Genomic DNA, 26393 nt, shown 5'->3' with positions numbered 1-26393 from the left:
CCAGTTCCCTAGAAAATCGAGCGCGGTAATCTAGTTTTTCTGTAAAAGAAAGGAAAAACAAGAAAATCCCCCCCCCCCAATTAACTCTATAAAAATGAATGATACTGTGCTGTCAAGTATTTGTACTGAGGTTTGAAATGATGTTTGAAACAGTCATTTGGGTTTCTTGGATACTTACCAAATAGCTGCTGCTGCTGCTGCTTTTTTTTTTTTTTTTAAGATTTTATTCATTTATTCATGAGAGACAGAGAAAGAAAGGAAAGAAAAGAAAGAAAAGAAAAGAAAAAAAGAAAAAAGAAAAAAGAAAAAAGAAAAAAGAAAAAAAAAAAAAAAGAAAAAGAAAGAAGCAGGCTCCATGCAGGGAGCCTGACGTGGGACTTGATCCCGGGGCCTCCAGGATCATGCCCTGAGCGGAAGGTGGCGCTAAACCGCTGGGCCACCCAGGCTGCCCCCCAAATAGCTTCTAATTACCTTTTTTGCAGGGAGGGTGTGTGTATCGGGGGGGTCTCTTCTCAAGTCTAGATCCTTCTGTTCGTAGGGAAAGTCTTTTTACTGTCTTGCTAACTTGTCAGTGTTAGGTCGCAAATAACTTAATTGGCTTTCTGATGGGATCCAGTTTCGCTTTCCCTGTTAGAAAAACCTAATGTTTTATGTTGTTTTGTTATTTTGCTTTATCAAATTTTAAAATCGGTTTTATAATTTTATGAGGCTGTGCATTTTTGAGCCTGAGATCAAAGAAAAGTTTTGCTCTTCAACAAAAGCAACATCTTCTTTTGGCGGTCAGTGAGAATCTTGAGGGTTTAGATATGCTTTTTTTGCAGTTCTCAGTTTCTCTTTGCCAGTTATTGTCAGATTTAAGAAAACAGCAAACATTGCTGTAGCTGGTCACAATTAGCAATTTTACTAAAACTCTGGTTGAGTTAAGATCAGATTGGGTACATTTGTGGAGTAGTTAAGGAAACCCGCAGTAGTACTTATTTTTCGCAAGTGAGCCACTCCTTTGACATTTATGGCTTCTAAGTGTGAATCTCAAGACTTCCACTTGCTGTGCATTTGACTGCTATGCATTTTTCTAGAAGATTTTATGTATTTCAGAGACAGAGCGAGTGAGCGAAGCATAAGCTTGAGGGAGCAGGAGGGGCAGAGGGAGCGTCAGGCTGCTCACTGAGCAGGGAGCCTAACGGGAGGCTCATCCCAGGACCCTGGGATCAGGACCAGCGGAAGGCAGAGGCTGAACTGACTGAGCCACCCGGGCACCCACATTTCCATTTGTTTTGAGTTCATCTTACCTATAGCTGCAAAGGTAGGGGCGTAATTACTTACAACTAAGTGATTTACTTACTCAGGAAGGTTTCTGATCACATTATGGTAACTTTGATTAAATTCTCCAGTAAGGTAATTGTCGCAAGAAGTTCCCAACTTAAGGCAAACACTTCATTAGGTTCAAGATAATTAAAAAACATAGCTGGCTTATGTCTGTAATCTTGGTCTCTCTCCCTCTCTCTCTCTCTCTCTCTTCCAATTTCTCTCTCCTTCCCCCACTTCCCCTCCCTCCTTCTAGTTCTCTATCTCATCTGCCATTTTAAGTGCCATAACCTCTAAACCCATCTCAGGAAATAAATGCTATGTCCAAACTGCTTTGTAGGGGAAAAAAAAAGTCCCATTGTAAAATGATGTTGTGTGAATTGCCATAAAATAACAGTGACATTTCACCATCCTGTGACATTACCATCTGGGTTGTTTCTCTCTTTTACACAATGCCATACAACAACAGGCAGTTTGCTAGGCTGAAATGCTGATAGAATTCTAGTGTTTTTGTTTTTTAGGTGAGTGCCAAAACTGTCAACAGGAAGCCTGTCCAAAATCCCTATTGTTATCCAGAGAGCAAACAATGACATGGCCATAATGGCCATGTTTTTAACGTTTCAACGGTATGATTATCTTTGGTCATCGCAGGGAAATGGGAGGCTTCATATTCTTAGGAATTCCTTTATTAATTACTTAAAGTATAACAGTTCCAATGCACAAGAGGGGGCAATCCAGGTGCCCAAGCCACTAACACTAATTAAGAAAAATACTTTGCTTTGGGGAAAAGCAGGCTTTCTAATGGTTCTTGGCAGGATTATCTGACTCTAGATGGAGGTTTCCAGCACAGATTTCTCTTCCTGCAGTCAGTGGAAACGAACCCAGCCAGACTGGCTTTACATCATGGGATGGAAAGGGGAGGAGCTCAGAAATTAGTTTTAATTTATAAACCTCAAGTTGCCTCTTCCTTCACCATTTTAGGGTCATCCCTGGCTGCCTAACTCCAGTGAGGTGGGCTTCCTGCAGACACCATCTGTTCTTGCTGGCACCTTCTGCCCTGTTGGCACCTCTTGCAGGCTGGGTAGTGAGTGTGATGTCGGTTCTAGGATAGTGATTCTCAAAGGGCGGCTGGTAGTGTCGCTCGTTCGTGATGTACTGCGTCTGATGCACTGATGATGTTCGCTGCTACCATTGCTGCATTTTTACTTCATTATATCCCTCATGGTTACTACATGTTAGTATATTATGGGAGAGGGGATTCCGAGACAGGGTGTTGGAAGAGGCCATTGAAAATTGAGCAGAGCTGGAAGGGGAAAACTGGTTGTTGCCTTGTTGGAGCTTGATGCCAGTGTCCGCCTCTTCCAAGCCTTTCATGTCCTCCACGGGCCAGCCTGGTCCAGCCAATGCCTTCCTGCCCTGCAAGGCTCACATACCCAGAGATCATAGTATGCCTTACATGGCTCCTACTACTCTGTTACTTCTCTGAACTCATCTCCACTCCCCAGTCCCTGCCTCACAGAGTCCCAGCTACCCTGACTGTGCTTCAGACACACCGGGGCACTGCTAAGTACTTGGAGGGCTCGCTCTTGCACCTCCTTTAGGCTTTTACTCAAACGTTATTCTTTCAGAGAGTCTCTTCCAGAACATACTACTAAAACTGCAGTTCCTGGCCCTCTACCCATGTTTTGTTTCCTTCCTTGCACGTGTCACCATGTCACGTAATATTTTAATCATTTGCGTTACTTGTGTATTATTTATGTTAATTTATTATCTGTCTTCTTCCTCTAGAATATAAGGGAACACAGGGACTTGGTCTTTTTGTTCACTGCTGTATTCCCAGTGCCCAGAGCAGTGCTTAGCACTTAGCAGGTTTTCGGTAAATATTTTCTTTTAAAGAATAAATGAATGGATAGAAGCCCTACACTTGACATATCTATTTCTTAAATGAATGAGTATACTGCACTTTGATCCCAAATTTAAATGGGGCAAGTTACAATAGCATCTCTGCTATGTTTATGGAGATTCCAATTAAGAAATGAAATTCCAAATGAAATGATTTGGAGTGAGCAGTAGTTCTAGATTTATGTTGATTATACCAAAGTAAGATCAGACCATTGATTGATTAAATATAATCAATTGTTCTATAACTATTTGGAACATTCTACATAACAGCTTTGTGTGTGTGTGTGTGTGTGTGTGTGTGTGTATCAGAGTCTTATTTATAATTCATCTGTCAATATTTGTAAAATATTGAAATAGCTTATGAGGGGAAAGAATTGGTGTTTACTAAGCATTTCTATATATTAATTATTTTTCATACATAACCTGATTTAATTCTTATAACAGCAATGTAACCAATATATTTGTGTTCCTATTTGAACTGAGACTCTGAATGTCTAAAATCACCCATGGTTTCAGAAATAATAAGAGAGAAGACCAGATCTTTACAACTTGTGCTACAAAATAAGGACTTCTGTGAGAAAACAAACCAATGAATCAGATCACCTCCCATTAATTTATCTTCTGTTCGCTGAATATACCTCTTGAAGTGATGCCCTGCCGTATCAGTCACCTGCTAAGAGTCTACACCGGTTTCCTGTTGGATAGGGCCCAACTGGCACCTAATACCCCACATAATCTCCTTTCCACTTAATGATCCCGACCTATTTCCCTCTATTCCTTGTAACATACCCTCTGTTCTGGCAGGGAAGACTTCATTCTTACCTGCCCTGCTTTATCCATCATATACCTATTTACCAGTCTGTGCCCTTCTTCTATGGCTTCATGTCTGTTTCCCCTATGCTATTAGGCATGAATGCCATCCCCTTTCTTTAATCCTCATCCGTACACTTAACACTTTTAAAGATCTATTTGAAAGCTAATATACTTTGTTTTTCATGATCCTAGCCTACAACAGCTTCTTTCATTTTTCTTTTCTTAATTACTTTTGAACTTATTAGCTGTCCAACACAATGTATTAAGCTCTAATTATAGACTGTAGTGTTCTGTAATTGTTTCTCGTGTCAGCCTGGTTCTCTGAATAAAATAGTGTTTAAAGAGATTTATGTCTTATGCTTTTTTTTCTCCCTTCAATATTTTCTAGGGTAGATGTTGTACCTTTGGGAGAGGCTCAACGCATACTTGGCTTTTCATCCTGAATATTTATTGAGTCCTGCTGGAAACCATGACATCATTTTAGAACAGAGAGTAAAATGCGGCTTATCAAGCAGTGGTTTCTTCCAACTCCAACCCAATATCAGCTCAATGAATCTTGGGTGCAGATATATTTTTGAAAAGTCACTGTTAGGGGATCCCTGGGTGGCTCAGCGGTTTAGCGCCTGCCTTCGGCCCAGGGCATGATCCTGGAGTCCTGGGATCGAGTCCCGCGTCGGGCTCCCTGCATGGAGCCTGCTTCTCCTTCTGCCCGTGTCTCTGCCTCCTCTCTCTATGTCTATCATGAATAAATAAATAAAATCTCTAAAAAAAAAAGAAAAGTCGCTGTTAGATTTCACTTCCCTTTCATGATATTCACTTCCCTTTCATGAAATTTGAATACCAGCTTCCACATTGTGAAATGTTTGTATAAAGTAATTTTAAGAACTTTAGGTGAAAGATATCATGTAGATACAAAATCTTCATCTTCAAAAAGCAAAGTAAAAATGCTAATATTTAGAAATTTCAGAACAAAGCACAAGAAATTTTGGATAAATGGTGAGGCCAAAGAAGTCATTGTTCTTTTTTCTAGGGTATTATCGAAGTTGGGAAATGTGTCCTTTGAAGCATCAGTATATTTTATTTTTCCACATAGCCTTATGTTACCATGAACACTTTGCTGTTTCCTTGCAGGAGATGCCTATAGCATTAAAGATAGTGGGGATGGATTTGAACTTGTGAGGTAGTGTTAAGCACTTATTAAAATAAGATTAGAGGTGGCAAAAGTGATGAAAGATCTGCAGCTGATTTCAAATCAAGTGTTACACTGCAAATCCTTCTTTTGGGCGAGATGAGTCTGATACAGTGTACCTCACCAGGGAATGTATTTTGACAGAAAGAAAAGAGGCTGAGAGGTTTAGGGGGTAGAGGAAGCATTGTCTCATACACTCAGGTGTAATTTCTTAATACAGAATCGTACCGTGTTCGGACATACCTCACTCATTGGCATGAATTAAATGTTGTACAGGTTGTCCATTTTTAAAAATGAAGGACATTTATAGTTCCCACCTTGCACTACCTTTTCAGGGTACCCTGGAGAATAGAAGGGGCACACATCCTCTAGCTTGAGAAACTTTGTCTTTTGTCTTCCTCTGAGTTCGAGCTTAAGCTCGGTGGACCATCGTGGGTCAGACTGCATGCATTTTCAAATTGTGTGCTGCCAGGATCTGGAAATAGGATCTGTTCCAAGAAGGGCTGGTGCCCCTAGTAGAGACAGGAGGACATTTGCCAGTTTGCAAGCAGAGCAGCGTCCTCCAAGAAGGGTGACAGGTGAGAGATGGCACTACCAAGGTCCTGCAGAGGCTCATGGGGGCACCCTGCAGGCTGGCAGAGCACAGCAAGACAGAGCGTGTGTGCAGACTCCCACCTCCTGGACCCCAAGTGCAGCTGGCCTCAGAAAGACATGGCATCCAGGAGGGGCCCACCCACTGACCTGGGGATCTGAGTCGCTGTCTTTGAGGAGTTGCAAGGGAGGAAGCTGGGAGACAAGCTTGGTGGGGACTAAGAGGATGACCAACTGTTGTTGACAATGGAGCACAAAGCCACCAAACCCCACATGCCAATGCTTACCATGTGTCAAGAAAGTCCCTGTTCCTTCATACTTTTATTAATTCTTACAACTTATGAGGCAGGTACTCCTATCACCCCTATTATACAGGGGAGGAAACTGAGTCATGGGTTGAGAGCATGTGCGGGGCCAGACATCTAACAAGCAGCCGAGTTGGGACTCCAACCTAGACATTGTGGCTTCAAAGTCTGTTGCTTGTCTCAGGCAGGTAGAATCAGATGGATCCTTCTAGCCTTCTGCAAGGCGCATAAGACTTTGAGCCAGAGAGATAGGGGTTTGAATCACTCTCCTACTTCTTGTTACTTGTGACACTTGGAGAAAATCATTTCATCTTTCTTAGGCTTGGTTTTATCATCTCCAGCATAGGGGAAATGCCACCCACACCACAGATTGTGAAGAATAGTAGGAATAAGCTAATGACATGGCATCTGGCAAGAAGCTGCCACTCGGCCAATGTCTGTTGTCTTTTTCCTCTCTCTAAATGCTCATTAATGTAGAGTTGTATACATTCCTCATTGACTGGGAACCAGATTGTTCCGGGCCAGGCTCGGGCTAATCAAGGATCGTGCAGGCTGTGAGAGAGGGCATGTGGCTCCTGGTGGCTTCCTGCCTGTCCAAGTTAAGCAATATGGCTGCTCTCTTCTTTTAATTTATAGAAAAATGTCTTGGCAAGTGCTTTTGTGTGCAGTTAAGTCAATGGAACTTCGCATCTGAAACATGTAAATTAATGCTTCAGAAAGAATAGTTGGCAAGTTAAAAAACTATGCATTTTAGTAAACATGTCAATCACCTATTATTTTTAAGATTCCTTGCTTTCACTAACTTTGTTAATACTCAGAACTAACCATAATGAGTGTTAAGTTTGAATTTCTATATGATATTTGATTTTCAAAATGACTTGAATTTCAAAGCCTGCTTCATGTTTCGTAGCAGCGAGGGCATACAAGTTAACAGTCTGAAATACACAATGTCCAGACAGGTCATGGATGGTCTCCATCATCTTTCTTGTTAGAAGCAGCAACCCAGCCATGGCTGAGGAATTCCATTCTCACAACTTTGGCCTTTAGCTGCAAACTAAAGGCTTTAACTATACATACTTTTTTAATACTTAATTTTATAATATGAATAGTACATATTCACTGTAAAAAAAATTAGATGACATTTGACAAAGGAACAAAAGGAGAAAACCTCCCATAATTCTAGAGCTAAACACTAATAGCTAAACACTATTATATTTTGATGTATATTCTTTGAAATTATTTTCAGTGTATGTTTTGCATAAAAATGGGATCATGCTCTGAATACAGTTTGGTAACCTGTGCTTTTCACCTAACAGTTTATCATGAACATCTTTATAGATCTATATTATAATTTCTCATAGTCTCATGATATTCTATCACATATTTCCAACCATTTTAATTTAGGTTACCCTCTCTTATTGGGTATTTACTTTGTTCACATTTTTTCCTATTATGAACAATGCTTTGAACATTATCTTCGAATGTTCATCTGTGGGTCTCTTTCTTGTGCTAATTTAAAGGGCACACATGTTTCTCAGACTTTTGATGTATTTGCCAAATACCTATCTAGAAATATTGTACTGACTATATTCCCACTGGTGGTAAATGAGTGTTCTGATACTTGGTGTGATTTTTAAAATTTTAATGTACCATCTGATGGACAAAGTAGAGCATCTCCTTATTTTGTTTACTAGTGAGATTGAGTTTTCAATATATTAATTTCAAATTCTAGTTTATCTTTTGTGAATTTGCTTTTTTACTGGGACATATTCATTTTCCTTACTGATTTTTAAGAGTTCATGTTGTAACTCCATTAATTATGTGTGATATTTTTGGAGCTTGTATTTTATATTTTGAAATATTTTGATACATATTTTCATTTTCAAAACTAGTTCAATCATTACTTTCTTAGTTTATGGACTTAGCAAAGAGTCTGGCATATATAATGGTTAGAAAGACCTTCCTTACCCTTAAAGAAATAAAATACGTACAAGTATTTTGTTCTGGTACTTCCATGGCTTCATTTTTCACAATCATACCTTGAATTTACCTGGAATTTATTGTGGTATGATATGAGGTATCATATGGCATGTATTAGGTATACCATAAGGTATGTATGAGATTTTGTTTTCAAGTGATTATCAAGTTGTCCCAATATAATGATTTATGAACCCATGCTCTAAACACTTACAATAAATGTTACCTTTATAAAATTCTTATTATAATTGTATTTCTTTGGTGTTTTTATTCCTTTTTTTGTTTTTTGGTGTTTTTATTCAGTTCTATTGGTTTTTCTTCTACTCTGATGCCAGGATAAATTATTTTAATTATCATAGAAATTCTTCATTACTACTGTTTTTCAGAAATTTTCTAGATAAATGTACATGTTTATTTCTACTAGGTCTTAAATTATGTAAGCAAGGAGATATAGGAAAAGTGTATGTTAAGGATAGACAAAGCAGTGTGGGAAAAATACTGATACAATTTTGCTGTGTGATGTGTACATGGGGTCCACTATTTTCTCTACCTTTGTGTATTTGTGAAAGTTTCTTCAACACAAAATCCAAACGGAAATAAACAGGAAAGTAATTTAATTTGGAACTGTATATACATGGAATTGGGTTTGCTTTCATTGTCAGAGACATGTGACTTCTTTTCATGTGTCTTTTTAGGTTCTGTGGTAAAGTAGTAATTTCTTTTCATATATTCCCTCTACCTTAATAAAGAAAAAAGCAAACAAAACCCCCAAAATCTGTCGATTGCTTCAGGGTGGGTTTTTTTTTGGTATCTATTAAATTTTCAATTGTTTATATCTAGGAAAATATTGATTTGTAATCAGTCACTTTACTAAGCTTTTAATTTTTAATTTCTTTAACATAATTACATATTTGCCTCTTTTTTAATATATATGAATCTTTGTTATGTTTATTGCCTAAAAGTTAAAACACATTGTTAACTACAGGTGGTAGTTGTGTGTGTCCTTCTTCTGCTCCTGACTTTAATGGGCAAGTCTCCAATTTTTTTATCACTACGTGAGACATTGGCTATTTAAGGAAAGTATGCCCTATATTCCTGTTTTATTAAAGCTTAAAAACCAGAACTCTATGTTAGGATTTTTTCACTTGCTTTTTAGACACTTTTAGAGAGGATTCTTCCTTGATCTATTGATATGATGAATTTTATCAATAGATTTCTTCATGTTAAATTCTCACATTACAATGCTTAGACTCATGGGCAGTCTAGATCCTGTGGACTGTTAATAGAAATTCCCTAAATTGATGGCACTCTTCCTTGATTTTCCTTTCACTACACTTCTTTGGTTGCTTCAAAGTGAATTTGGGAGCAAGGAGAATGAAATAAATGGAGTAAAATTTCAATCTTATGTTGGCAGCTTCTTGCACTTACATTGACTAACATCTCTAATCGGGTCAGAATTGACTTGCTACAATTTAGATATAGAAACACTGTGGCTTATTTCCTATAATCAATCTTCCAGCTCTAGGACTACTTTTCCTGATGATGAGTAGAAAAAGAAAACCCTTAATTTTAGTTCTTTTAGGGATATAAATGGTTTCTGTTGGGTAAGTATTCAGTTAATTCAAAATTTAGCTCTAGATCAAGATTGTCTTTTTCCTTTTCCATTAGTTCTTGCCCCTTCCCTAAAAAACAGAATGGCTTTTGGGTATAGGAGGAAACTTACGTTTCCTGGGCTCACAATTCACTAGCCATGTCCTCTTGAACTGTTTGTGTAACCTTTTTTTTGTATGTCCTTTTTTTTTCCATCTATGAATTAGGCATTAAAATGGTAGCTGTTTGGGGATCCCTGGGTGGCGCAGCGGTTTGGCACCTGCCTTTGGCCCAGGGCGCGATCCTGGAGACCCGGGATCGAATCCCACGTCGGGCTCCCGGTGCATGGAGCCTGCTTGTGTCTCTGCCTCTCTCCCTCTCTCTTGGTAACTATCATAAATAAATAAAAATTAAAAAAAAATTAAAAGAAAAAAAATAAAATAAAATGGTAGCTGTTTTACAGAATTTTGTGGGAATTGGATGAGTTCATTTATTTTAAGTGATTCAGACATTGCCTGGCACACAGTAAGTGCCTGGTACTTTTTTGTAATTATAATAGAGTTATTATTGCCCTCATAGCATTGGGGAAAGGTGACTTTGGTTCACATGCCATCTCCCAATTGAATGTTTTTGTAGAACTCATCTGTGCAAGGATGTGGTCTGTGTCCCTCTGGCCTCCATTTGTGAAGTGTCTGAAATTGGTTTAGTACTCTTTCTATGTCGTCCCTCCACAGCAAAGAACAAGAATTACTTTCAGGGAACTTAGCTCTCTTGGCCCACTGGGCAGGCACTGAAGCCTTGTTTGTGGTTCTCCTCAGGTCTGGCTGTGAGTCTTACCTCATCCCCAGCTGGGGAAATCTGTCCCATAGTGTCTGTGTCACTGCACCCTTTCCAAACCTTCACTGTCCAGCTCTTCAGCCAGCACTGCCAGCCATCCCTCTTCTTCGCTAGGGACATATGGGAGTTTTAAGTTACCTTTAGTGTCACTCAGCCCATGAGTCTTCTGGGTAGTATCCTAGACTCTAATTCCACCTAAAATACTATTTCTGCCCTATTTTGATAGGGGGTAATTCACTGGTGGGGATGTGTGCCTTCTGGCGTGTAAAATGGGTTAGTTTTTCTCTTAACATAGTTGGTGTTTCAATAATTTCTCTGCTCCCTCACCAGGCTAAAGTAATTGATTTAATGAGTGTGTGTGTGTCTATCTGTCTTTAGAGCAACCTTAGAGTGAATAAAAAATATGTTGGATTATTATTTTCAAAACAGAAGTCTCCATTATATGCTTACTATACATTCACTGTAAATGACTTCTAATTTCTCAAGAGTAAAAAAGAAATATGATGATGATGAGAAATGAGTACTTACTCTGCGTTATCACAGTTCCTAGCACTTCATCTCTACGAATTTTGTATTCCTTCCAACAGTGGTATAAAGCACGGTATTGGAGTTCTAGTTTATAGATGAAGAAACTAAAGGTAGAAAGAGTGGTTAGGTAAATTGCTAGAAGTCACATAATAAGTAACAGAGCCAGGATAGTCTTGGTTCTTAAAAGTTGAATAGCCAAGGGTAAGTTACAGTTAGTATTATAATTAATAATATTAAGATTTTAAAGTTCTGAAATATTGTGTTAGAGTGGTGTATGCTAAATATAAGTGATAAACTGGTGTCCCACAAAAAAGATGAATTCTAGCTATTGTAGTGGCCTGAGAGGTCTCTTTCTCTAGTAATAATTGAGAATAAAATGATCAATAACAATATCTGTGATATGGTACCCTGTGGTGTGGAATGACATCATTTACAGATGGCAAAGTTTTAGATGAAATGGAAACGTTTTTTAGGTTTTATTTATTTATTCGTGAGAGACACACACACACACAGAGAGAGAGAGAGAGAGAGAGAGAGGCAGAGACACAGGCAGAGAGAGAAGCAGGCTCCATACAGGGAGCCCGACGTGGAACTACATCCTGGGACTCCAGGATCACGCCCTGGACCCAAGGCAGGCGCTAAACCACTGAGCCACCCAGGAGTCCTGAACTGGAAACTTAAATACCCTTACCACTCCAAAGTTCTTGCTCTTTGCTACTTGGATTTCAGACATTAAATTTGGTCTTATTTTGTAACTTATATGCTTTACGTTGTATTTCTTCTCCAGTGAATTAGATTTTTAAAGATAAAACTCCAGCATCCCAGTGATCCCCAGTATGATTGTCCTTTTGAAAAATTGAGCTAATAAACCATTGGGTGATAAAAGATAGCCAGATCCTTAGAAAAGAAACTGCCATTTTCCATTTTCACCAAGAAGTTCATCTATTAGCAGAGTAATCTTTAAGGGGTTTCGCTGTTATGTACCTCCATCACTCATCACCATTATAAATGAAGAGGGAACAAAATCTAATTTCAGGTGCCAGATGGGTACTACACGAATGGCAATGATTCAGCACAGACTCCAATTAGAGCAGCCAAGCTCTGAACAGCTATTGGGTAATCATGGGGCTCATGCTAAATAGAGGTGCGTTTTCTTCTGTGTGTCAGAGTCCTCTGCTTGTCCTTTCTGTACACTCGGGGGCTTTCAGATTTGCTGAGAAACTTGAAAGCTGCTTAGTGCTAGCAGCTGAGAGTAGGTTTTACAATTAACTTCTTGCTGGAAGAGGGATGGAGTTCATTTTCAAGATCATTCACTGAGTACTTGAAGAAGGAAGTATCAGAGTGAAAAGGATTTCAAACCTCTGAAAGCAAGATTTGAAACATTCATTTGACCTTAAAAAAGGCCAGGGAAGAGCTTACGCTTGGACTCAGAAACCAAAGATGAGATCTTGCAGGACATTTGAGCATCCTGAGAATTAGAACAGGGTCCTCATTCTGTGTCAGTATGGCTGTAAATAATAATCCTTGGGAAAAGTCCATTTTTAATGAAATATTTTTGCAGCATTAGTAAATCTGAGCTTCCTAAAAAACCAACAAGTTAAGGGTGAGAAAAATGAAGTTAATGTTTAGGGAATACCTTCTTTCATTCAGGTTGGTGCTTAATAGGTGCTGACCATCAGTCCATCATTTGGTCTACACCAAGGTCTTGCAGTATTGGTTTCAAGAGTTACATGTGTGTATATTGACCATGAACTGGACATTCAAAAGGGTTATATTATTGCCCTCAAGGTCAAAATCAGGAAATTCTCAAACCCCTAATATTCCACTAATTCGTTTTGTTCTTTTCCTTTTTTCTCTGAATAAACATTTATAATGTCAATTCTTCTTCAGATGATACCATAAGATCCCTTCTTTTGGAATGCAGTGAACTAAAGACCTCTTCATAAGGAGGAAAACAGTTTGAAAAACAGAGGGCACTCTACTGAGGGTTGACTTGACTCTGTCTCATATGTTGAAAATGTCATGACAGAAGGGCATTATAATTTCTGCCTTAATAAATCTTGACTTTGTTGTTTGTTGCCTTTAGCACCCATCATGAAATGGTAAAATAGTAACATTCTTGAACAGAAAACACATTCAGATTCTTTGTCCAGCTTCCCTTCTGCTGCTGTTTTAATTTTAACATAAAAAGACAACAGCATCTTACCTTTGATTAAAAATTTGCTCTTTGGCTCCACCTAAAACTCAGGGGCATGCACAGTTCTCTGTGTGTGTGTGTGTGTGTTAATGACGCCTCCACAGTGGGCTCATCCCCTTGAAGGATGCTAATGGCTTGTCAGTTCCTAAGAGGTGGAGAACTGAGAAGTTTGGGTTTTATTTCTCCTCTTTGGTTTCTTGGTTGTGTTAATTTCCTTGTTTATATTTCTTTCAATTAACATTGAACTTTCATTTTCTGCCTTGTTTTTCTTCTATTCATATAGTCTGCAGGGTATGACTCCTTGGGTAGCAATTGTTAATCAGGGAGAAATGATAGCCTGAGGGTACTGAGTTCCTTGGTGTCAGGATAAAAGTCGTTCTGTTGAAGCCTCATTAGAAAAACTTCCATCACCTGCCTTAAGTAAGCTCTGCAGGAGGCTCTACCAACTGCCCCAGTCTCCTTTTATCTGTAACTGGCTTATTTTCTTCAAATCCTCCTATACTGTGTAGTCTGAAACAATAGTATTACTAGGTCAGTAGTAAGTTATTAAAATAAATCAGTTGTAAGGTTTCTCAGGGGAGCCATTTACAATGTAGATTTTGTAGGAAAATAAGAAGCAGGATTCATTGTAAATTGATAAACGGAAGCAACTAAAGAACAAAGGGGTAAGTTTGTTTTAAAAGGAAGTTCTGAAAACATCACAACAATGTTAATTTTAGAGATAATAGTTTTGCTTCTACAGCTCAGATTGAGAAAACTGTACATACCAGGATCTATGGCTTGGAGATTTCTCCCTTTCTCTTCTCTTCTTCCTCTCCCAAGCTCCCTCTCTGTCTTTGTCTTTCTCATCTATCTATCCATCCATCCATCCACCCACCTACCTATCTACTTACTATCTACTTACCTACCTATCATCAACTGATCCATCATTCATAGCATGTTTTTGTTGTTGTTGTTGTTGTTGTTGTTTTAACTAGTGGGATAGAATAGTTCATCTTTGACAACTGAGCTCATTTCATAATGGAAAGTACGGACTATGATTTGTGATGCATAGTTGGTAGACTCCAGTCCGTGCATACATCCCACAGCCTTCAGTGATGATGCCATTCAGACACTTCTCAATTTAGAAGTCCTCAGATGGTAGGCTTTTTTTTCCTCCTTTCTTCTAATGTGGGATGCAAAGTACTGAAAAAAGAAAAAAGCCTCATTGCTTCAGTGAACCCCACCTTTTTTTGCAGATAGTGACTGCTTAAACCAGGGATTTTGTGGGGATTGTCTTGCCATCATTTTGTTTTCCCCTCATGATGACTCAGGGCGTTTTGTCCTCGGGCTCTCAATGGATCTGTTATAACTTAGCAGTGGATGACACATCCCAGAGGCTCCTTGCATCTTGGCCCCAGGCCAGAAGATGAGGCACCCTGCTGTCCAATGATTCACAGCAGAACTACTCTAGCCACTTCCCACTGCCCAGGCCTGGAAGGGCACCATAATGAGAGAGTGGGAGGGATATGGTTAGGAAAGTTGTTGAAAAGAAAGCTTTTGTTGTAACTTTCCTTGCTTCAGCAGGAAGCTTAAACCAGAATGAGGTACGCTCATGGTACGCACAGGTTCTACATTTATGAGAATTGAATTGGAAAGTCCCTAGCCTTTTATTTAGGGTAAAGAGTTGTGTTTTAGAGAGCTGCCATTATTTCAGGGTAGGGGTGAGAGGCCACAAAGCACGGAATCCTAAAAGAAATGTAATTTATTTGCTGTTAAACGACTCAGCTGAATTGTTTTGAAATTCTGGTCAAGGTCAGTGTTGAAACAGTGGGTAGTCTGGCATTTCCATATCCTTGGAAGTGAAGAATTGGGTTACCTTGGGAGCCAAAGGATGTATCTTCCAAATGTTGATATTTTATAATCAAAAGTGCCTTGTGTTCTCTTATGTAAGGGTTATCACCTGCATGTTATTCATTTGACAGGCATTTACAGAACATTTTCTGGGTGTAGAATTCTACAGCCACCTCTCTGCAGGGACAGATCTGACCAGATGTGCAAAAGAGATGAAAGAAACTGCCAGTCTCTTCTTTCATGTTGCTTTCCTTCTACTTGGGGAAAAACATCAGTATATGAAATGACATTTGAATAACTTGAAGCAGAGTGTTCACAAAAGCAGAATAATTCAGAACAGGCCTTGAAGCCATTAGGTGTATGAATCACTTTCTACCTCCTCTGGGTCCCACACCAGCTATTCCGAGCCTCCGTCAGAGCATTTACTGCATTGTACGATTTGTCCCTCTCCTCTACTAGTCTGTGAGATCCTGGTGGAGAGAAATTTTATCATGTTTATCTGTGCATCCCTGGACTCTAACACAGTTTATTGCATACCTCAAGTGCCTAGTAAATGCCTGGTGAATGAATAAGAGGGACTACTACTATCATTTGGGGGTAGGAGAAGGGAACAGGATGATGGTTTTGTATGGATATAAGCTACAAAGGAAAATATTTGATTCTTCTTTGTCTAGAGACAAAATGTGCATTCCTTCTTGTAATTCTAGTCAGGGGAAACAGTTCGATTTGACACAATTCAATAAAAATTTATTGAATTTATTAAGTTATGATTGTCTCTACAATTATGAAATGTTTTGTACCTTCAAGAGTCTTAGAATTCTGAGTAGCAGTGGGAGTGAGACAGATCATTTCAGTATAATTTGACAGAACTACTGTTGAGGGCATCCAGAAGGCCTTAATGGAAGGGGCAACTAGCTGTGTTGGTTCAGCTGGCAATGGGGATGGGGTTGGGAATGTAGGGGAATCAGAAACTCATTAGCAGGTACCTACAGAAATGGTGTAGACAAAAATTTGAAAGGGAGTAGTGGTCCTAGAGCTGCAAGGGGAGGATAAAGCTGATGAATGTTTGCCGGGTACTCTAGCAGAGGATGATTATTGATTGAGTATTCATGATCAGGGAGTGGTGGGACATGTTCAAGAGTTTGGCTTGACTGTCTGGGTGGATGGTGGTACCAACTGAGAGAGAGAGAGAGAAAGAGAGAGAATGAATAAGAGGAAGAACCTATTTGGGAGTGAGAAAGAAAAGAAGTTGAGTTCATATACGGATGTGTTGTATATGAGATGCTTATGGGCCTTCCAAATAATGTCGTTGAAGTATACAACTCTGAAGCTCAGGAGAAGTCAGGGTATCATATATATGTATTTATATGTATATGATTAACATGCCTATATTATTAGCATACATGTGGCTAAACAATGAAAACTAACAGGTTGCTCACGCACATAATGTAGACTAGAGATTCCCAAGTGCCAATCAACCATCAGGTGCTCTGAAAACTTCATGAGTGTCATATGGAGAATTGACCAAAAGCAGATTCCTCCATAGCCCGGAGGTTCTGAATCATTAGTGGAGGGTCAGCAATCCCAATTTTATGGGTTTCCCTGACTACTTTTGACATGCACTAATGTGTAGGAAGCACTGGTAAAGACTAAGCAGTGGTATCATCCATGTTTAAGGGGTGAACAAAAGAAGTCTCCATGAGGTAGAAAGAGGTCCAGCAATCAGAGCAGGTGGAGAGGGATATCACAGAAGACAAAGGAGGAGAGAGTTTCTAGAAGGAACAAGGATTGATGTTATAGTAGGAAGATCTAGTCAGGGAATTTGGGAAATACTTGTTATATTTGGCAATATGGTGGTCTAGAATCTTTTGAGATTGTGGTGGTGTGAGGGTTGGAGGTGGGAATGAAGAGGTGGAGAAAGTGAGTTTAATGGACAATTCCTTCAAATCATCTGATTATGGAGAGAAAGATAATATTTGGAGGGAAGAGAATGAAGGTTTGAGAAGGATTTTTTTTTTTCATTTAACCAGAAGAGAGATTCAAAAGAATATTTCGAGTTTGAGGGAAGAGGAGCAGTTGAGAAGAAAGGGGAAGGAAGGTAGAAAGTGGGTAGAAGAACAACTCTACATGGAAGAAATGCCTCATCCTCTTGAGGTGAGTGAAAGTGAGATGGGGTGAGAGAGGAAGCTGAGGTGCAGTGTTTGATAGAATGTTCAGGAAGATATTAGGAAGGGGCCCTAAACCATTCAAAAGGTGCAAAGCTTATTGATGCTAAACTGAGGTAAAGAGTTTAACTGTTAACTTATTATTTTATGAATATTTTTATTGCAAACATTTCCTCGTGGTCTTTCCCCAACTTATAATGCAAATCAAAATATTTTCTGGATTGATCTCTTGTTGGTTCTACAAAACCCAGATCTCTTGTTTGTGTATTCATAATTTACATTTGTCGGAGTTCGGTGTGTTTTGCATTACTGGAAACTAACATAGGGGAACCTCAACCAAAATCAACTGATTTTGTAAGTGAAGCAGAGACTGAAGATGTGTGTTTGTGTGTGATTATCATCATTACTGGGACCAAAAGAAAAAGGGAGATAACAGACATTCAGATGGAGAAAGTAGTAGTAGGATGAGTGAGAGAGAACTTACTGTTGGCTATTCCTTTCCAACTAAGTTTTTTCCCAGTTTATAGATTCCCAAAAGGCAAAGTCTAACACTTTGTATGAAACAGCAAAATTGGGCACCTAAAATCAAATAACCAAATGAATGGGTTTACAATCCACTAATCTCCTAGAACAATCACACCAATGAAAGCTTACCATTTAAAGGATTCTCCAAAGTAGGAACAGAAGATTAATGAGTTGTTCCCAATTCACTCAATTATGTTCTTTTAATTTGACTTTAAGTGTTTATTTTTCCCAATGTTGAAAAATTTAAAAGCTGAGGTATAAGGAAGAATAGAAACACCTATAATACTAAAACTTACATGTAGCTACTAATAATTTCCTGTATTTCTTGCTAGTCTTTTCTCTGTGCAAAACTTTTTATAGGAACATGCTATACCTACAACTTTAATCCTGCTTTTGCCACTTAACATTATAGCAGAAACATTTTTCTGTGTAACTAAAATATATTATAAAATATATATATTTTTAATTGTAGAGTGCAGCATCAAGTTTCCCATATTTTATTTAGCTATTCCCTTACTATTGAACATCTAAATTGTATTTATTTATATATTTAATTTTATTTTTAAAAAATATTTTTGTTAATTTGAGAAAGAGCGCGCGCGCGCGAGAGAGAGAGAGAGAGAGAGAGAGAGAGTATGAGCTGGGGGAAGGGCAAATAGAGAGGGAGAAGGAGGCTCCCTGCTGAGCAAGGAGCCCAATACCATGTGGGACTCGATCCCAAGATCATGACTTGAACTGAAGTCAGACACTTAACCAACTGAACCACCCATGCACCCCTAAGTTTTTAAATTTTCATTACTCTAGGTAGCATTGTTGCAAACACCTTTACATATAAAGCACTTGCTGCATTTCAGGTTTCTTTTCTGAATTACTATATAAAATACATAATAAAGTTATAGATTTGGGTACTTATTGTCAAATTTCTTTCCTAAGACTTATGTCATTTTGAAATTGAAAAGCAATATATGAAATGTATAGTTTACCATATATACAGATTATCAAGTATTTTATTTTTAAAAGCCTTAATTTTGCTGATTGGTAGGCAAGACAAACCAATTTCAATTGATTTTAATTTTCATTTCTTTGATAAATATTGAAGTTGAATCTTTTCCACATTTTGACAAAATTTTATTTCAAATTTTGTACTACTTATGAATTAAAATGATTTTCTAATGGATTTATACTTCTGTTTTTAAATATATTTTATTGAGTGGTTGCTGGGGGCTCAGTACTCTGTTGAGCATTAGGGACAAGGCAAAAGAATGAATTGTTTTCAACCTTAGGAATATGTATTTTATAATCATGTAACTTGCAGTATGAAAAGGGCCTTAAAATGTGTCTTATTCCACAATTGAGGAAGTAGAGGCTAAACCTATAAAACAACTAGGGCAAACTCACAAGATAGTTGCTATCATGGCACAGCATAGCCTTGATTGCTGGAATTCAGAGGAAGTAGAAAGCTGTGTGACCTGGCCTAGTAGGGCAACTGTCATTTTAGAAAGAAAGACTTGCTGGAATTTGAAGGATAGGAAAGTTCAGAAAGATGACAATAGAGGGACATTTTAGGAATCCACTTAGGGCTGGGAGGTGGAAATGAACATGTCACAGTTGCTGGAGGGATTAGATTCTTCAGACTAGGGCAGAGGGTTTGTGTTGGGGACAGACTGGGAGGTGCAGTCACATTAAACATGTAAGTCCCAGGTCCCCTGGCCCCCCTCATTGAGACACATCATCCTGGCTTCTGTGAGACAGCTGAAGGTCTCCTCCGAAGCACGAGCCGCAACCTATATGGGGCCATCCTTGTGTCACAAGCAGATTGTACCGACTTTAGCAAGAACTAACTTGTTGATCTCTGCTGGGCACGCCGAAAAGTGCCTCTGAGTTGCCCTGTCGAGTGAGTTTTAAGGCAGCAGCCTTAGCTGGACAGAGGTCTGGGCAGGGAGTGCAGAGGCCTCAGGTTAATTCCTGTGTTATTTCACATAACCCTGTGATTTTAGGCAAATTGCTTATCTTCTTGTACCTCAGTTTCCTCATTTGTACCATGAGCTCTTTCTAATCGCAGATTGTGTAGTTTCTAGCCAGAGCTCAGATAAGGAACAGCTTTTACAGGGCACTTTGGAGAAAAGAGGCAGGATATAAATAGCAGGGAAACTCTGGTCACCCTCAGATCTAGACCAAGGAGTCCTTTCTCTTAATTGACAACTTTAGAAGGTATGAAGAAATACCAGGGACTTGCCTTCCTTTGTGTCTGCACAGATTTAGCCAAGGGACACTGGGGCAAGTGTCCACGTTACCTGTCTTAGGTGTGGACAGGGAAAATCAAGAGGCATATAAGAGCCTATGGTATTCACTCAAACCTCCCCATAAAAAGCCTATTTTTCCACTCATATGCTTCTTTTCTCTGAACTTTTTGAGCATTTAATTCTTGAATTGCCCCCCCCCAGGTTTCTTTTTTGCACATATTTTGGAGGATGATCGTCAATAAATTGAGTGTATTTTTATAGTACCTCTTTTGGGGTTGTCTTTTACAGTGATCAACTTTTCTTTTTAAATTTGTGCCATATCTACTTATTTTTCTCTTTATATTAGAATTTAATCTAGGAAAGAGACTATCTGTCCTGGTTTCATTTTAATGTCTACTTTATATAGTCTCAGAGAAACAGATCTTGCCGAGGTGAAGAAACTAAGCTGGAGACCAACCAGTTGATGATGGTTTGCTTATTCATAGGCAATGCATATCCAAACCATCCATCCCCTCTGAATCTAGAAAATTTGGTGGTATCTGAGAGATTAGTAGAGCACCTGGCCCATACGTATGCCCAGTAAATGTGGTTTTTTTAAATTAATGCATCTGAGTGGTTTTATAATTTAGCAGTCACTACACGAAGTAATTACTGTGTAGGAAAAAAATATTACAAAAGAATAAAGAAAAAATCCCTCTAAAATACATAAAATATATTCAGTAGTCTCTCCAACATTTGCAAGTAATTAGAACTTTTTCATTCATATTTAGAGTGTCTCCCTGCCTTGGCATATTTGATGTTTAAATGAACAGATGCAACTTAGGTTTGCAGGGAAGGTTATAGATTCCAGAAAACTTTTTGACACACTTTCTAATTGATCCCCCTAAAACCCTAGGAGATAGGTTGTGGAGATAATGTTATCTCCCCTTTACAGAGAAGCAAGCAACTGGTGGAGGAAAAGAAAACAGAAGGGATTTTCCTAATACCAACCAGTTTGTATATGACATATTGGTGAAGGTGGAACTTATTTCTTCTGATGCCCAGTTCAGGGCTTTTTCCACTCTCTAAATCCTTAATCTCTAAGAGGAAACCTATCTTAACTCTCTTATCCTTTCATCAAAGCAGCAAAATTTATACAGGTGCTGTAGCTCAGATTCTGTGTCTGAGTGTTCCAGCACCATCGATCTTACCCTACCTCCTTTCTTTTTATTTTTACCGTGTTCTCCCTGCAGGAGCTGACTCTTCCTTCTCCCTAATTAATTTTTATGTGGAAACTCCTCTAGTAATGAAATTGCATGTGTGAGTGTTTTCTCACCTGGTCTTCTGTTTAGTACACCTGAAGGGAGCAAGCATTTCTGCTGTCTCATGGCATTATCTTTGCTGAGGGATGAATTTGTGGGAACTAAGATAACTGCCTTCCTGAGGGTAAACCTTTTTTTTTCTTTTTTTTTTTCTTCTTCTTTTTTTTTTTTTTTAATCAAACATTCTTTGGTTTGGGCACAGCTTTGATATTTCCAGAGGTTACCATTTGTTGATCATTAAAATGCATTGGTTCCTGCCTGATATTGGCTGCAAAGCACACGGTATCTGCATAGACAAAAACATGGACTTTGGAGTCAGACAAATCAGGTTTGAATCCTGATTTTGCTATTTACTGGTAGTTCACTTCTTGGAGTTCATTTCTTCTTTTGTGCAATGGGGGAGAATACATTAATGACATCTACCTCGTGGATTTATTAGGAGGATGCAGGATAAATGATGTTTTTCTTATGATGAAATGAGCAGAAAAGCGCGGTCCTCTTCCTGGGCTGCAGATCCCTTTTGTGTGGCATGTCTTCCATGTCCAGCTCTGCTCTCTTCCCTGCCCTGCTCTGGGATGCTTTCTGCCCTGGGAGGCTGACCAGTGAGGTGGACAGCAGCAGCTTCCTTTGCCCTCTGGCTCTGTTGCATTTGCCAGTGGGGAGTCCCGGCAGGAGATCAGAGGAGGATGAGATCTTGTTCATCTCCCAGTCTCCTTCCTTTCAGGGTCAACTGACACCAGCTGTGTCCCAGAGGATCACCATTTTTCAAGGCAGATTACTCTAGGACACTCTCCTCCTGGGTATCTGTGACCTACCTCTCTCCTAGTCCCTTTTGGGGATGGTAAAAACTCCATTATTACTAGTTACCAGAACTTCACTATCCTTTGTAGGTTCCTCTACCCTACTTTCATCTTTTTTAAAAAAGATTTGATTTATTTGGTTATTAGAGAGAGAGAGAGAGAGAGCACGTGCGCAAGAGAGCACGCACGCACACACACACACACACACATATGTGCACATGAGCAGGGGGAGAGGTGGAGGGGAAGAGAAAGGGAGAGAAACAGACCCCTTGCTGAGCATGGTGACTGATGCCATGCAGGGCTCCACCCCAGGACCAGGAGATCATGACCTGAGGCAAAACCAGGAGTCTGAGGCTTAACCAACTGAGCTATCCAGGCACCCAACTACTGTCATCTTCTTAAAATATCTCTTTACTAACCCCTCCTTAAATGATCTTAATATGAGTGTGTTGTCTGTTTACTCCTGGGACCTGAGCTGATACAGTGTTCATTACTGCTTAGTTGAAAGTCTATTTGCCTGTCTGTCTTATTTGAGGGAGTCGGGTACTTCTAAGGGGAAAAATGAGAATGGGTTGTTGTTACTCATCATTTGATACTAAGAAAAGAAAAAGCGATGAAGGCTGATGGTGATGGTGGTGATGATAATGTGAGCTAAGCATTCTAGACACTGTTTTATACACATTAGGTCATCGTTTCTTGGCCTTTTACCTAAGATCAAGTGCATACACATTAGGTCATTTAAACTCAAGACACACATGAGTATTGCCTTCTTTTTGCAGATCTCAAAAAAAGTCAGAAACGTTAAGTAACTTGCTGAAGGCTACACAGGATGCCTTGGAGAACTGAAATCCTAATCTATGCCTCTTTGGTTTCAAGGTCCATACTGTTATAGCCAGACCATGCTGCCTCCTAAGTATATAGGCTGAGAAGGGCCAGCCAGCCCATCAACAATTTTCAGTTAAACTCATTTTTCTTTCTCAATTTTCTGCAGGTTCCAAATTCCTATAGGAAAGTCTTTAAATGATGTCAAGGCAAATTTGTTAAAAATGTGTTGAGTTCAGCAAACCTTATCAGGTCAATTCCATGATTTGTCTGATTTGACTGATTTGTTAATTTAAAACTATTGAGTTACTAGCCCACCAGGGGCTACGAACTATTCCCGGGTTGCCCCTAAGAGGACTCATTAAATACTGAGTGAGTCATTAAATATTTTGAATGTGTTTTTCTCTGAAAGTATATAAGCTTCCCACAGCATTTAGTTGCGTTTTATTTTCTCCCTAGGTATGGAATATTTAGTTCTCAGTTTATATTATTTCTCTCCACTTCTTAAGTTGATTCTAGGTGGGTAATATAATTTCACATTTTCTGAGAACTTATAAAATGCACGGCATTGTAACTAATTGGTACAGGTAGACTAAAGTTCTGGAGGTATACTAGCTGAGAACTCTGCATTTGTGGATTCCCTCTTCCCTCCAACCCCCACTCCCCGAAAAATAATCTGCGCAAACTCAAAGAAACCATAGTTATCCTAGCAGCTCACATTTGTGCATTTTTCTTTAACCTCAGGCAAACATTTTTATTAACCCCTGAAGAAGACTCTGTGCCCCAGTGAGCTGTGACTTGGGATATTCTTAGCAGTAATAAACTGAATTTCTCCGGTTCTAGCTCCACCTTGCTGTTGTGGGATCTCTGGCCTCCCTAAAACTACCTGCCTTCTAGTCTCCTAAGTCTTGAGGGCTGATTCACATGTGTTCAAAACAAGTCTTAGAGGCTTGAGAGTGCACCACTGCACTCTCAAGATTCTGGAGAGCCTGGTGAAGAAGGTCCCCCTCCATTGGTGTGGGGGACCAATGGGTTCTCCTGCTGCTGAGGGCTGGCCTGCTCCAGGGACCTGGACAGATGCTGTGTTCCGTGGAGCCCCTCCCTCCATGTGTTTCTTAAAGTATATATAGTTACTTGGTGTGAATGTATTTATATATTTGAATTCACACTATCCAGCACTTTGATATTTTTCAATCACTTCAGTGAAATAAGCTCCTTCAGACCTTACTGTTATTCTTTTCCCTAAACCTCAGGCACAAGTCTTTAGAGAAACAGGGGGTAAATCCAAATGATAGAATACATGCTGTTAGAATCAGTCTGTTCCTACCACATCAGCCTACATCTACAGCGTCTGTGTCTTTTGTGTTTTGGCCAAGCCTGTTTGCCTTATCCCCCTTTCTCTTAGAGTGACATATTTCCCAAAAGGCATTTCAGACTATATGCAAATATTCTCTGTGAATATGTAAATCATGCTCAGAGTCAGCTGAATAGCAGAATGGATGCAGCTCCTATAGCCATTGTATTTGCTCCTTCTTTAAAACTCAAAACAGAATCTCCTTCTTAGCATCTAGTGGGAAGTGAAGGTAAGGTAATAAGGCTATCATGTCATTCAACGGACGACTGCTCCGAGATATTCTTAGAAATTACGGTTATTACTTTTCTAGGTAAACTGTTGCTCCCGACTGATTCTTACAACATCTTTTGAACCCAAAGAGTAGCGAATGCCCTAAATTTACTGAAGAGCCACTATACTGTGGATGATTGCTAATGATGAAACAGGAGGCCACCATGCCATGGTTAGAGGGCTTTCAGATGAAGTAAGATCCCTCTGGTGTGGCAAGGGCTACCTCAGTGAGTGCTTAGTGGAAGGGTAAGGAGGGGTCTGGAGCTGTCCCAGCCAGGATGGGCAGGCACACAGCTCAGCATGCATCTACATTGCATACATGTGAGTGTAAGTTGTGGCTACCATACCTATTTTTTTTTAAGCCACTAGAAATCTAGAAATGTAGACTTGAATATTTAATGGAAAACAGATGGTGCTTGAAATCTCTAACTTACATTTAACAAAAGCTGTTTTGGAAATGCTGCTTGTGTGTACTTTTATTGCTTTAAACACAGCACCATTTTAGCTTGTTCTGAATAATTTAAGAATTACTGTCCTAGTCTAAGACAGCATTTCGAAGTGCACGTGTTAATCATATACTTGATTAAACATTTCCTTGCCTTTCTCTTCAGAATGCCAGTTGGCTTTTGAGTGGATAATTGTTGCAGTGGGAGCTGTGACGTTGGAAGCTACTATTGTCCATTTGAATTATTTAAAACACCACCATGAAAAGAAATACCTGTGATTTGCTTTCTCGGAGCAAAAGCGTAAGTACTTTTGTTTTCATTTCTTTTGTAAAAATGAGTGCACGTAATTTTTTTACTATTTTCTTTAGATTGTAATACTGTGCTATCACGATCAGGCTCGTGGGAACCCCTTGGTCGACTTTTAGTTGTCAGGCTGTATGGAACTTATTAACAAATGAAGACTTGTTCGTCTGTGTGGCCTGGTTGACATTTGATGGGAATTCTCTTCGAGCCAGTTTTTTATGCCTACCATTCATTTGTATAAGCCTAGTGGTGTGAGATTGGACACCTTGATGTTGGGATTGATGCAGAAATTATGTGATTAAAAACTGAAACTGAAGAAATGTATGTCTTGAATATCGAATTTCCTGGGCAAGTCTGAAAGGATGTATTGAATTTACACTGCTAAGTACTTCAATCAATCACATTTCCAAAGTTCACATACATGGTGAATAATGTGAATACTTGATCAGTAGAACATCCCTTCCATGAGCTGTCTACTTTATCTACTTTAGCATAGGTCTCTAATTTCTCTTCTCCTTTAGTGAACATCCTTGGGCCCTGGTGTAGATTAAGCCTTCTTTCCAATTTACCTGGTCTCCTCAAGGTACCAAATGAGTGATAATTTTTAGGTTCATATTAGCTTATGAAAGAAAGTATAAGCAAATAGAGCAACCCCAAGAAAGCTATGCAAGGCAAGGATGAAAGGAGGCTGTTAATTTCTGTGAGGCCAGCTCTAAGAACATGTCCCTTTGTTCATTTACCCAAGGGGAAAAAAAGGGATCCAAACAGATGCAGTTGTGACGTAGGAACATTCATTTGAAGGCATCAGAAAAACCACAAATGCAAACACATTTCTCTAGTAAGAGAATGCTTTGTGTTACAACCCGTGATTCTTTTGCAATGGCCCAAGGCCATCTCCGATTCTTTCTGCAGAATTACTATCAGGCTTTTAAGGGTATAGTGCCGGAGCATGTGGAGAGGGAAGGATAGTGTGCTCAGTAGGGTTTCTTAAAAAATGAGGATGTAACCAGAGGTGTGCCAGTTCTTGGAGTACAAGCTGTGTTTAATAACCAGCAAAGAAATTCAACCAAGTCTGAGGAAATATCCAAATTCATTTC

General features: G+C 39.2%; 1 protein-coding gene across 21 annotated transcripts in view; it reads left to right on the top strand.

The window, feature by feature from the left end:
* Positions 1-26393, top strand: part of PDE4D (phosphodiesterase 4D) — a 1438885-nt gene that overhangs the window by 318224 nt on the left and 1094268 nt on the right. For all 21 annotated transcript variants that reach the window (XM_049097700.1, XM_025448312.3, XM_025448311.3 and 18 more), the window contains one exon: positions 25159-25293. In XM_049097700.1, the coding sequence (XP_048953657.1) occupies positions 25252-25293 (42 nt within the window). In that variant the 5' untranslated portion in view covers positions 25159-25251. The remainder of the gene's footprint in view (positions 1-25158; positions 25294-26393) is intronic.

The sequence above is a fragment of the Canis lupus genome, chromosome 2 (assembly GCF_003254725.2).
Source record: "Canis lupus dingo isolate Sandy chromosome 2, ASM325472v2, whole genome shotgun sequence".
Classification (NCBI taxonomy): domain Eukaryota; kingdom Metazoa; phylum Chordata; class Mammalia; order Carnivora; family Canidae; genus Canis; species Canis lupus.
Note: the sequence above shows the minus strand (reverse complement) of the source record. Positions and strands in the feature narration are given on the sequence as shown.